This window comes from Manis pentadactyla, chromosome 7 (assembly GCF_030020395.1).
Source record: "Manis pentadactyla isolate mManPen7 chromosome 7, mManPen7.hap1, whole genome shotgun sequence".
Lineage (NCBI taxonomy): Eukaryota > Metazoa > Chordata > Mammalia > Pholidota > Manidae > Manis > Manis pentadactyla.
Genome location: NC_080025.1, coordinates 142,375,434 through 142,388,966, shown reverse-complemented (window position 1 = coordinate 142,388,966; position 13,533 = coordinate 142,375,434). Strand labels below are relative to the sequence as shown.

Below are 13,533 nucleotides of genomic sequence, written 5' to 3'. Positions count from 1 at the left end.
TTTTTTGATCTCTCCTCTTAATGCCAGTCCAATTCATCAAGAATTGGTTGTTCATGTTTCTTTTCTAGTGGTGTCCTCGAATGTCTGGGGTTTTGGTTTTGGGTTTTTTTCTCCCCAGGGGCTCCTTCCCCCCTGGAGGTGTTGGCTGTAACACACTGGGAAGAGAGGGGCAGCTCCCATGGAGAGTCTCACTGTCTGGGGTGGGTCCCCTTGTTCTTGCCCCTAGGCAGCCTCTGTAATCAGCTCCTACACTGCCTTCCTCAGAGGCTTTGTCGCTTAACAGGAGCAGCCTGGGGCCTGAGGTAAGAGGAATGGGCAGGAGAGGAACCTCAGGACTGGCAAAGCAGCCTGAACTGCAGTGTTCTGCCCTCCCTCCAGCTGGACCTGAGGGAGTGTCCCCAGAGGCTACACCACCCCTGCCCCATCCCTGCCCCCAGGGCTGGGCTAGAGCTTCAGGGTACAGTCATGCAGCCAGGAAGAGGCAGGCAGCCATCTGTGGGGGGCAACGAAGCCCCAGGTTCTCACAGGCCTTTATGCTTTCCCTTCCTTCTGCAGCATGTCTCAGTCACAGTGAGGCAGGAGCCCACAGTCTATGCAGTTTTCCATTTAGCAAAGGCACTGTTGTTGTTTGCTTGAGGTGGAAGGCTTTGAACTTCAGAGTCTCTATTGACACAACTGGAAAGACAAAACCAAATGATTTCCTTCTTAACTGACACACTTAATCGTCCCAGACAGTTCTCTCCACCCAGCGGCTTCTTAGTGGCGCCTTCTGAGATGGTTGGTTTTATGGGTCAGCCTGGCCAGGCTCTGGAGCTCAGGTGTCTGGGCAGGCACCAGCCTGTTGCTGCTGCAAGGTCATTCTGCAGATGTGACAAATGTCTGCCATCAGTTGACTTTGTGAAGGTTATCCTCCATAAGGTGGGTCACTTCATCCAGTCACCTGGAGACCTTAAGAGCAAAAACGGAGGCTTCCTGGGGGATTCTGCCTCAGAGCTGCAGCATGGAAGTCCTGCCCGTTTCCAACCAGCCAGCCTGCCCTGTGAATTTTGGATTTACCAGCCACAATCTCAAGCCAGTTCCTTTCATGAATCTCTCTCTAGTGCCTACTGGTTGTTTCTCTAGAGAACCTTGACTGACACACTCTAAATAAACCCAGATGTTGTTTTGGAGTCTCTCTAGCTCAGAATTTGGTCAGAACAAGTGGTCACATGTTGGGTGGCATCTTCTCCCTCCCTCCTTCCAGGTATTCTGCCCTCCTGGTGTCTACATGTCAAGCTAACTGTGCCCGCAGGGCCCTTGTGCTAGCTGTTCCCCTTCCAGAGCAAGGCTCCCTCTCCTCCTGTAAGGTGTATCTCTCTTCAGCTCTCAGCTCACACCTGCAGAAAGCAGCCACCCTATTAAAATGAAAATGAATTCCCTGCCTAGAAGTTATGTTTTCTTACGTATTGTTCATTTGCTTATTATCTTACTCCTCCCACTAGAATTTACTTTTTGTGAGAGCAGGGATGTGTCTGTCTTGTGCTCTTGCCAATCCCTAGAGTCTAGCGTTGTGCCAAGTGTATAGGAGGTATTCCATAAATACGAATGAAACGCACTGATTCCATAAACATTTTCCCTTTAAAATCCACGTGCTGAGGTAGCTACTGAGACAATCTCAGTCATTTCTGGAAGATAATCATATGTTGTTGGGCCGTTTTATTCACCTGTAACAGTTATTAGCTACACTATGAAGTATTTTTCCTTGACTTGTTCCAAATGTGCTTTCTTCCTGGCTTCAAAGGTAGCCCCCAGTCTTGACATACGAGGTCTTAGTAAGCTCACCTTTACCCTCTTTCTGTCTCCCACGACTTAGAAGCTTGCCCGGAGGCCCCATTTCAGCTGTCACCCTCCTAGACTTAAGAATTGTATCTTCTATTTATGAACAGAAATAAGTTATTTTCATCATCTTGGCCTTTTTCATCTCTGGCACATCTTAAATTTTGTAATTTTTACTGTAGAATTTTTCTCTTTATAGTTTATATTACAAATATATATCATCTATTACATCATGTGTAACTTCTATTCATTAACATTTCTATTTTTAGAACAAAAGATTTTCTCACGCTTTAGGTTGGGTAACTTAAAGTCAAATCCTTGGTTTCATTCCTTTGGTGAGGACTTGGCATATACATTTATTTACTCACCTGGTCCCAAGAGATTTTACTGAGCGTATACCCGCAGGATGCATTAAGGTGTATGGCAACATTTTGGAAATGTGTTCACAAAAGAAAACCTGTGTTCTCTTCCTGACAGATCTCTGGCCCTGTGCAGGCCTGTGGGTGTGTTTGTGTAGGTGGGAGAGGCTTGCCGGTTGGAGTCTTCGGGTACAAGGATTATTTGGCCCTGGTTTCAATGGATTCACGGCTCTCAGGGTGACCTGGGCAGGGTGGCCAGATGCTGACAGTCACTCATAGTACTTGTTTCAAGAGTTAGCTTTCACACATAGGTTCTTTGGGAGGACTCAAACCCTTCCTAAAAGATGAAACAGTTATTTCCTCTTTCCCATGTCCTGGCAAGTCTATCATGCCATGTCATCACCGACAGAGTAGCATTAGACGTATTGCCCCCAGTGTGCCCCCTGCAACTCCCCTTCCACCCTCCCCCGCTTCCTTATCCCCCATCCACTTAACAAAGGTTGCTCGGGCAAAATAAAGTCGCTGTCCTTCTGGAACATACTGATTTACTAACTGATTGTGGTAATGGGGACCAGGAAGGAAGTAAACTTGTTGCGGCTCAAAAGCTCTTGCTGGAGATGTGAAGCCCTAGAGTGCCAGCTCATCCTTGTCCAATTTGTTACGACTTTGTGCTGACTTTGTTTTTTCAAGGGACCTGGTGACATTCTCCCCGCACCTGGTGGATCCCATTCGCAAAGCAGAATCGTGAGGAAGAACCTTAATGGCGTAACGCTTTCTAGACAGACGGGGGAGCTCTTTCTACCCCCTGTTCTTGGGAACCACTGAACAGAGAGGCTGGGCTTTACACCGGGATTCACACCTACCTGGTGTACATTTAAATGCTTCACTGAGAACTGATTAAAAGGCCATGGCTTCCCAAAGGCAGCAGAAGCCTAGGAAGCGGAAGTGGCGATTTGACTGCAGCTCCGAATGTACACGGGGTGCAGTTAGAAAGCGTTGCCCCACTAGACGTACGGTGAATCCCTGTTATCTAGCTCATTGGCCTGGATCCAAGTGTAACACCATCTGGTGTTAATCCCTCACTCCAAATAAGGCTCAGAATATAGTCTGGATATCACTTCACTCACCACATTTATCAGGCTATGTGTGGATTAGTCCAAAACATGAAGCCAATATCCATTAAGCCACTTTAAGAAACTATGGAGGGGTGGAGTGTATGGCCAGAGGTTAACAGTGGATGCATTCATATTAGACCTGTCTTAGAGGAGTGACTGTATCTCCATGGTTTTTGGAAAGATCATATTCCCAAGAGACGTAGACTTCAGTGCTTGGAACTTTACATGCAGAAGGTTGAAAACTGCTTGTAAGGGAATTGAGTGGAACAAAACACAAAGAATCACTTTTAGGATAATTAAAACTATTTTGGATTTTTTATTTATCAATCTGGTTTCTAATATAATTTTAGTTAAATGAAAGACATTCACAAAGAATATTAGGCATACATACATAGTTTCCTTCTTTCATTCTAATTTACATGCTGTTGCTTTTAGAGTGTGAGCTTCTGTGTTATATCACAGGGATGGAATCCTAACCGATTTTACAGAAAAAAAATATTTAGCTCAGCTGTTCACAACTCAAAACTCTGCAGTCACCATGCTCACTGGAAAAATTAAAACCCAACAAAACAAAACTTAGAATCAGTAACACTTAGAACGGTTTCTTGGCCTGCTTGAGAGGAATCTCCATGTTTTCACAGCCATCTCAGAATCCAGAGTTGCTGTAAATAAACTGAGACTTGGAAGTGGTATAGACCGTCTAAGTAGGCCTCTTCTTAAAGCATGTTTTCATCTGGAAAATCAACTTGTGAATGCATGCTGGATGTTGTTAATAGCTGTGTGCTCGGGTATCTTACCTTCTGCCGGTCTTTGCTCCAAGGGAGAAAACCAGCCTTTTAACACGGTTTCCTTATTTCACTGACAGTGAGTTTTACCTACTATTTATATCCAAAAAGATACTGCTGTGAAAGAAATCTACTCTAAAGTTTCCAAGATTGTCAGGCAGGGTATGTGTAGTGTAGGCATGGAGCCACCAGGCTGTGTGAAAAAAGTCACATTTGTGTTTCGTGTTGTCTTATTTATAAGCCAGTGAGTCACACCGGGGTCTGGGTGAGTTGTAAGTCACACCCAGGCAGGAGTTGAGGGCTTAATGCAGATGAAGTTCTGTTTCTCTCGCCTTCGGCTGCATTCCATCTCCCAGCGTTAACAGGTCAGCGCCCTGGCCATCTACCTGATTAATAACTTGGCAGGGGTACAGCAATGCCCCGTGAGCCTCCACCTTCCTGGACATGGCCTCATTGGTTCTTCTGATGTGACTTATAACCACAAGCCGGAGAGTGAGTCTTCCAAGAGGCTCCACTGACTTTGCCTTTATATTTGGGTTTCAAAATATTCTGCAGTCAAGAATCAATGGCACCTCACAACTGTCTTACGAAGTGTGTAAAACAGCTATCTTAAATACGGGGCGAAGAGGGACAGAGGTTCAGAGACTGGACCAAGGTCATATAGCCAGTCCCTAGGAGAGGGCAAGGGTTAGGACTCTCTTAGCCGATTCTTGGGTCCACTCTAGGTAAAACATTCTTTAAAAAATGGCACCCATTAGTTTTTAGGCCGAATCAGCTAGACATGCTGTTTGTTTCTTATTTATTTTAGGATCAGATGGTTCTGCTGGGACCAGCAATTTAGGACCTATTTTTGGCTGGCTAACTGGAATTCAATTTAATAATGACTGCCTTTCTTTTTGAAAGCTGCTTGACAGGATAGTGAAAGGGGAAAAAATAGTAAGAGGTTGAAATCAGGTGCTAATTGTTTGGAGGCGTGAGATGGAAACAGACTATTAAAACGACACCAGGAGAGAAAGGAGGGGGATAAAAAGAATAGGTGGAAGGTCAGAAAAGAGCAGACCTGTTACAGAGAGAAAAGCTGCTCTCTAGGTGACACTGACACTACATTTTCATGCCAGGTTGCCTGCTTTATCCTCGGGTGCTTTCTGTGGCTGTGTCTCTGCCCAGAGGGCATCTGGTGACTGCTGTGCAGAATCTGTTCAGAGACATTCGGGTCTACTCTTTGGCTTATGCCACTTCTTTTTCCTGTGTTTCTGAATTCCTGTTCCTGTTAGTGAAGGATGCTTATTTATCCAATGCAGGCAACAGGAAATTTTCCAACAGAAGCCGCACTTGTTTCTAGCTCAATTAAACCTTTCGCATAACAAGCTCTTTTTTGAGCACTTAGTGGAAAGTCACAAGGGTAAATATAGCCTTATATATTAGGAAGGGCTGGAGAAGAACTTAACAAAATGTAACTGCTTACCTCCTGAGCTTGCTTTCTTAAGCTCTAGGGGATGTTATTTTGAGAGTTTGGGGTGGCACTGATTTTGCATCCATTCAAAGTTACCACTCCTAGCTTCTTACAACATAGCTGCTTACTTTATACACAGAGGATATTTCCTGTGCAAAGAACCCTTAATCAGCCACCGGCTTTTCCCGAAACTTTAAAACAGCCTCTGTTTTCTAAAAATGTTTCACTCTTGCCTTGTCTGTTCTTATGATTTAAAGAGACTATCATTCTTGCGCTTGATTGATAATGTATTGGGATGTAAGATGTTTGGGCTTTGCAGGACATGATCCACGAAGCAAGATTAGGCGCTGAGTGTGGGTCACACGGCCTTGGCTATCAAGGCAGAGTTGCCCTAAGCTCTCAAGAGAGGGAGCTGGAAAAAAGAGGTGCTTACTTTTCTTTACCTAAACAAATGATTTACCATTTAGACTATACTGAATGAACAAGATGTAGGGACTTTGGTGAAGACCACAATTTTCCAAGGAGAAGCCAAGATTTCCAGCACTAATTTGGCACTTAGCTTAGTTATTTAATACGTAATCCACCTTTTGGTGTCCGGTCTGCTGGCCAGGCTGTGACCCCTGCAGGGCAGAGACTGCCACACCTCTGTGTGTCTAATCTGATGGTGATGCGTGAGACCCGCTGATTCGTGCTGTAACTCCACTGTCCCAGATTTGAACATGAACATCTGGTGAGAGAAGTGCTGGGTTTGATTTTTCACCTTTTGTGGCAGGAAAGAGGAAAGAAGAGAGAGACATGAAAGGGTGAGAACAATTTAGCCTCAGGGGCTCTGTCTGATGGTTTTAATTCCCCAATCATTTTGGGAAAAAAAGGGAAGTTGCTGAGACAATGCATCAAGAATAAAGGATAGGAAATGCAAGTAATGATACATTTTCATCCGGCATTATTTGTTCAGTGCAAAAGTAGTACCTGTATAATAGGTTTTAGAAAGTCAGAAACATTTCTAAACATTATGTTTGAAGTTGGTGTTTTCAATTTGGCAATATGTAAAAGAACTCTTAATTGTAGTCATCTTGGTAACATCTTGGCCTTCCTTTTCAATGTCATTAGAAAATGTTAACATTGCTCTGATGTTTAGTCACATTAAATACTTTTCATATTAAATGTATTTTATGGAAGGACCAACACCTTAAAAGCTGTTCATGACAATGCCTGAGGTCACCTACTGTGAAAAGGCATGAGGATTCCCTTATGTCTGTTACCTTGACTCGAATGGGAATTAACTGGCGAGAGTCGTCTTTGGAACGTGTCATGTACTGGTGTAATGTGCCATTGGTGACTCTAGATAATATTTCCATTATCCAAGAAATTGAAATCCTTCAATAAGTTAGGCATACCGAGAATCTTGAAAAGTATGTATGTATAATCTCAACAAATGACAGTTCTCATTTTATTGAGTCAGGCTATCAGAAAAATAGCATTAATATCGCTATGCCTCATCTTACCCTTTCCAGGAGGAGAGGGTAAAAAGTGATCATGTTTAATTTCTCAAAATGTTGGAGTCTAAAGAATATTTAAGTATAAGAGCCCAAACTATAGTGATCATATATGGTAGTCATTCTAGAAATACCTTTTGTGCAATTGAAAAAAAAAATAAATGAATGAATGAAATTTTTGGATGCTCCAGCATTTGCTTGTCCCATTTGTTTACACAGAAAGTCTACTATTTTTAAATAAAATCAATGAGCTATTTGTTGGAAAAAGTTGGTTGAGGTTCCAGATTGAGCTGAGGTGTGACTGACTAGACTAATTCTCTGAGAAGCAACAATCAGTTACTGGACTTGTGATGGGCCTGGAGGTCAAGTGTATCTGTCATAGAAGCTCCTTGAGTCACGGTAAGGTGTCCATTTCGGGCAGAGCGATACATGGAGCATGTGACTTTAAACATGGCAGTGTTTTCCATATGATTCCAGAGTAATAGCAAAATAACAGTGATCGTAACTTGACTTTGTTGTGCGTATCCATTCAGAGGACACTGTCTGCTAGGATTTTGTGGCAGGGGTTTAAAAGTTAGACCCAGTGAGCTGTTCACACACATGTAATGCAACCCAATATATTGTAGGTAAAGCAGAGGAAAAATCTTTTGTAACAGCTGGTCACCACCTTGTGGTAGCTCATAGTTACAGATATTGAATAGGTCTAAACTACACATATGAAACAGTATTATTTTGTAGAATCTCATGGAAAGTAAGCCAATAATCCCAATATGAAATGGCCTCCCCTGTTCTTAATGCTTCTCTCCTTTGTGCTGATTACATTATTACACAAGTGCCTGACACCCTTCTACTGCTTCGGGTGGGGATGCTCAGACAACTGGCACAGGTCTCTTTGAAAACTGACAAATAATAGGCTCTCCTTGCTTCTTTCTTTCCTTTTCCAATTTACAGGACACCAAAAGAAATATTATGTGAACACGAACTAGTTACTACAATAGCTCATTAAGTTGACTATATGCAAAAGGAAGAGAATGCTGGAGGCCGTATGTGCATCAGCTTTTCTCAAGAAAAAATATCCACATTCTAAGGGCGCTTAAAAATGTAGAAAACTTGCCCTGTTACCATGGGTTTTTAGAACACCTCTAAACACACACAAAATAAGACAGATATTACCTACAAATTTCAACCATTGCTTAGACTCTAAAAGCATTTTTTGTATTATTTTGTTTTGCTACAGAAGGGGAAATTCAGCTATAAAGAAATATTAAAAAGTATTTTTTTTTGTGGCAATCAGTCTCAAGAGTTTTCCGTTGCTTGCCTCCCCCAACTTGTGCTGATACTTTAAGGATGTGCTCAAGAGTATGAAGTAGGGTGTTTTTGTCCCGTTCCCTCCTCCCTAATAGTGCGCCCTCCCTCTCCCAGATCCAAATAGCCACCCTTCAAATGAGCCATTCCTTCTTGCTTTCGTCAATGGTCTCTGTGAAGTTGGGGTCGTTGTTCATGATGGCAGCATCTGCACTCTCGGCTGATTCTGCCCCCTTTGCTTCATTGGTGTGGTAGGTGCCCTTGTGACGGAACATGTACCGAATGAGGAAGACCAAGGTGCAGAGGATGGTGAAGATCACCACAGCGATGACCCCTGGTGGAAACAGAGGCACCAGAGGTGAAACGAAGTTTACAAATCCCTCCCAGACTATGTCCCCTGCTTCTCCACGGCTCCTTCAATTGTCCCCTCTCTCAGGTAAAACACAAATCTCCAAAACAACAATAACAAAAACAGACAGAACTGAACGGAGAATTAAACCAATTCACAGTTATTTGTGGAGATTCAACACCCCTCACAGTAACTGATGGAACAATTAAACAGAGTATCAGTAAGAATTTAGAAACTTCAAAAACAATATTAACAAACTTGACCTAAGGAACTGATACCAAATCTATGTCTTTCTTAGAACAGAAGAGCAGAAAATACTACTCAGCTAATTTTATGAGGCCAGCGTTACCCTGATACTAAAACCAAATGCATTACAAGCATAGAAAACTATGGAACTGAATTCCTCTTTAATAAAATTTAAGCAAATCAAACCCGGCAATATGTAAAAAAGAACATATTATGACAAAGTGATGCTAATTTAGGAATGCAAGATAGGTTTAATGTTAAAAAATAAAAACTTTTTATGACATTGTAATTTATGACATCAAGCAGATAAAGGAGAAAAAACATGACAAACTTCAACACCCATTCATCATAACGTCTCTCAGGGAACTATCAGTAGAAGGAAACTTTCTTAGTCTAATAAAGGGCATCTGTAAGTTATATCCTACTTAACAGTGAAAGATTGAACACATTCCCCCTAAAATATGGAATAATACAATAATGTCAGCTCAACATACATATTCATATTTATACAGGAAGTCTCAGCCAGTGCAATCAAACAAGAAAAAGAAATAAAAAGAGCACAGATTGGGAAGAAGTAAAAATTCTCGTTATTCTCGTGACATGATTATAGAAAATTGTAAGGAATATAAAAAAAAGTTGTTAGAACTAACAGTAAATATAGTAAGGTCACAGGATATGAAGTCAATATATAAAAATCAATTATATTTTTATATACTAGCAAGAAACACTTGAAAAATGAAAATAATAAAATGATACCATTTATATTAGAACAACTTGAACACAGTTAGTTGCTCAAGACTGCACTGAAAACCATAAAACCTTACTAAGTAAAATTAAAGAAGACCTAATGAGTGGATAGATAGACTGTGTAAAGACTGAAGTACTCAGTAATGTTAATATGTTCATTTATAGATCTAATGTAATCCCAAGGAAAATCACAGAAACTTTGATAGAAATTTATAAGCTAATTTTACATTTTATATGGCAATGCAAAGGACTCAGAATAGCCAAAATAATTTTGAAAATCAAAAAAGAAATAATTGGAAAAATTATATTGCTTATTTCAAGACTTGCTATAAAGATATAACAATAAAGCATGCATGGTATTGGCTAAGGAAAGATTAGAGTTCAGAAAATAGACATATACATATATGGTCTATTGATTTTTGACAAAAGTGTCAAGGAAATTAAATAGGGAAAAATATAGTCTTTCAACAAGTGGTCTTAGAATAACTAGATATTTATTTGGAAAATAATGACTTTGACCTTTATCTCATACTATATATGAACATCAACTAAAAGTGAATATAGATTTAGTAATAAAAACGAAAGCTATAAAACTTCTGGAAGAAAACAGGAGAAAATCTTCACAACCTTGGAGTAGGCAGATTTTTTTAGACAGGATTTAAAAAAATCACACACTATAAAAATATTTGAAAAATTGGACTTTTTATTAAAATTAAAATCTGCTTTTCAAAGTAGGTCACTAAGAAAATGAAAAGGCAAGTCACAAACTGGGAGAAAATATTCACAATACATGTGTTTGACAAAGACTTTTATCTAGAATATAAAAATAACTCTTAGAACTCAACAGCAAGAAATCAAACAATCCAGTTAAAAGATAGGGAAAGATTTTAAAATAGACACTTCACAGAAGATTTACAAATGGCAATAAGCACACGAAAGGATGCTCAATTTCACTAGTCATCAGATAATTGTACGTTAAAACCACAGTGAGGTATCACTACTCATCTACTAGAGTGGCTAAAATCAAGAAGATTGACAATACCAAGTGCTGATGAGATTGTGGAGCCACTTTACCTCTCTGATATTGAATATTGGAATGTAAAACAGAAAACTGTATGGCAATTTCTTATACAGTTAAATATTCACTTTCTAGACCTCCCAGCAATTTCATTCCTAAGAATTACCAAAGAGAAATAAAAACTTTTGTTCACCTAGGACTTGGACAGTAAGATTCCTAGCAGCAATATTTGAAATAGAACAAATCTGGAAACAAAACAAACGTCTATCAACAGGGGAGGAGATAAAACAAAGTACAGTACAATCACACAATGGAACACAACCTGGCGATGAAAATAAACAGACTATTGATACATGCAACAATGTGGATAGATCTCAGAAACAATGTGGAAGAAGTAAAGCACAAGAGATTACATGTTGCATGATTCCACTTATATGAAAACTCTGAAAAAAGCAAAAGCAATCTATGAGAGAAAAGCAAATCAGAGGCTGCCCTGATTGGAGTGGGGTTGGGGGAAGGGTGGACTACAAAGAGGCATCAAGAGCTTTTTGTGGATACAAATGTTCTATATGGAAATATTCTATATCTTGATGGTGGTGGTGGTTATGTTTGTCTAAAATCATTGCTCTGTTAACACTTAAATAAGCGTACATTACACTTCAATAAACCTGATCTTAAAAGCAAGAAACAAGAGCATAGGGACCTTGATGCGATTACTCCAGACCTTTGGACAAATGCTATTTAAGCAGCATTCTGGATGTATTTTAATTTTATAGTCATACACATTTCTTACAGGTGTCTACTTTCTTCAGGCAGAAAAGAAACTTGGTGGGCTAAGACAAGTTATTTAACTATTTAGCCGAGTTTAAGATCCTTCATATGTTCATAATAGTCACTATACTCAGAGAGGCAGGAAACACCTTTGTGAATTAGACATTAGAAGCAGGGAAAGAAGGCAATGGGCAGAATGGATCCCTCCTGATCTCCCACGAGGGGCTGCACCGGGGGATCAGACGGTCGTGCAGCAGTCCGCTGTGAGCAGACAAGACTGCAATGTTTCAGATACTCTGGTTTATTCATTTTCTGATCATTTTTCTTAAGATAACTGAAACCAGATTGGCACAGTCTTTCCCATTTTGGTAGTAAGTGATCCTGGACCATTTGGGATGTGGGAGATGAGAGTGGAAAAGAGAGAGGGGATGAAGAATTGTTCAGAAGGATTAAAGGCCGTTGCCATGACTGCGGGTTCCGATTCGGGCTGGTCACCACTACCATCTCTTTCACATGTCAGCACTGACAAGTAGCCATGTTACATTTACCTGTCTCTCCACATCCGTAATGTCACAATCTTGAGACATATTGAAATAGCGAAAGGAATAATGTAAAAATCCAGACTCTTTTTTCCCCAGATTACGATTTAACTGCAAATTACTTTCCACGGGTGAGTCGCCACAAGAAAGCCTGTTCGATGCACCACCTACCTCCGATGATAGCTGAGTTTCTGTTGACTCCATTTCTTATAGCTTGGCCTTGTCCTGGGTTATATGGAAAATCAGCACTGGCTGTAGAGAAAGAAATCACAAGTGAAGTAGAGGCATCAAGTATACCATTGACCCCAAATCATGTGATACTTATTTCTTCCTGCAACTCTTCAACACTTCCTGTTTTCCCAAATGATATCCCTGTTTTGGATGGACCCATCTTGGTGCTGTTCCTACAGGAAGCAGTGGCCTGCGGACCTGCTCCTGGGCTCTCCCTTGCCCAGGGCCCAGAGAGCACCACACCTCTCTTGGAGGAATACTGGAGAACCCTACGGCCCGGAGGCTCCCTGCTGCAATTCCGCTCACTGCCAGACAGTCTTCCGTACAAGAGCACTTCCTCCAACGGGTGGCTGAAATCTGCCCCCTGTCCACTTTTATCCCATCCACAGCTGGTGGCATTAGATGTATCTGCAGATAATCTTTTCATAGCTTACAGCATTCGTTTAAAAAGTACCATTTCTTTAAATTAGTATCTTACCTGGTTTTTAAAAGACATGGTATGCTTGAGGAATTTGTAAGGGGGTAATAGTTCATAAGAGTTGAGAAGAGTATTAACTGCCTAATAAATTTCCTATTTCTTACTCTATTATAAAAAGTAAGGTTCAGTTGTATTAATTTTAGATGTTTCTCTAAAATAAAATAAATTTCAAGCACATGAAAGGCAAATAGATCCTCAAGTCTTTCTCTAGGTCAGCAGAGTATCTGTTATCCTCTAAATAAGCTAATTCAACTTCAAACATGACTTCACATTTCTTGGGGTTCTGTTTGAGAAATTAAGGTGTAAAGTAAATCTTCCAAGAGAAGCAGCTTCTCCTACAGCAGATTACTTTAGAACCATGGCTGTTAGATGGCACCAATTAAATATAAAAAAATCTAAGTGTAGTTATTTGGCATAACGAAATAGGTACACACTGCAGGCATTGTGTTATGATCAGGGAGACCGTGATAACAAACAGATGGAACCACTTTTCTTCCTTTCCCTAGGAAATATGGCAACCAAAAAGGGAGATTCCCGATCACACCAGCGCATGCTACTTAAACCTTTTCCTCTTAGACTTGATGTTCTGACTAAGGACCAGGAAAATTATTCTTTCCTAGGTGTATTGTATTCCAAGTTAATTCAACCATTAGCGCCTTCGAACCTGTTGATTTGATTAAAACCACAGGCCCAAAGAAAAGTACAATGAAACAGAATTTAACCCTGAGTTCTCCAGACTCTTGATTTTCTCTGTATCTTTAACTGGTGGATGTGAAAGAGACCCTTTCACATGTGTGATTTGCTTGATTTAACTGGTCCAATCCTG

General features: G+C 40.7%; 1 protein-coding gene across 1 annotated transcript in view; it reads right to left on the bottom strand.

Annotated features, from left to right (window-relative positions):
* Positions 1-3,574: 3,574 nt before the first annotated feature.
* CNTNAP2 (contactin associated protein 2) overlaps positions 3,575-13,533 on the bottom strand; it is a 1,980,972-nt gene continuing 1,971,013 nt past the window's right edge. Inside the window, exons 25-26 of the mRNA XM_057504985.1 lie at positions 12,170-12,250; positions 3,575-8,662 (exon numbers count right to left, since the gene is read on the bottom strand). Of these exons, the coding sequence (XP_057360968.1) occupies positions 8,463-8,662; positions 12,170-12,250 (281 nt within the window). The 3' untranslated portion in view covers positions 3,575-8,462. The remainder of the gene's footprint in view (positions 8,663-12,169; positions 12,251-13,533) is intronic.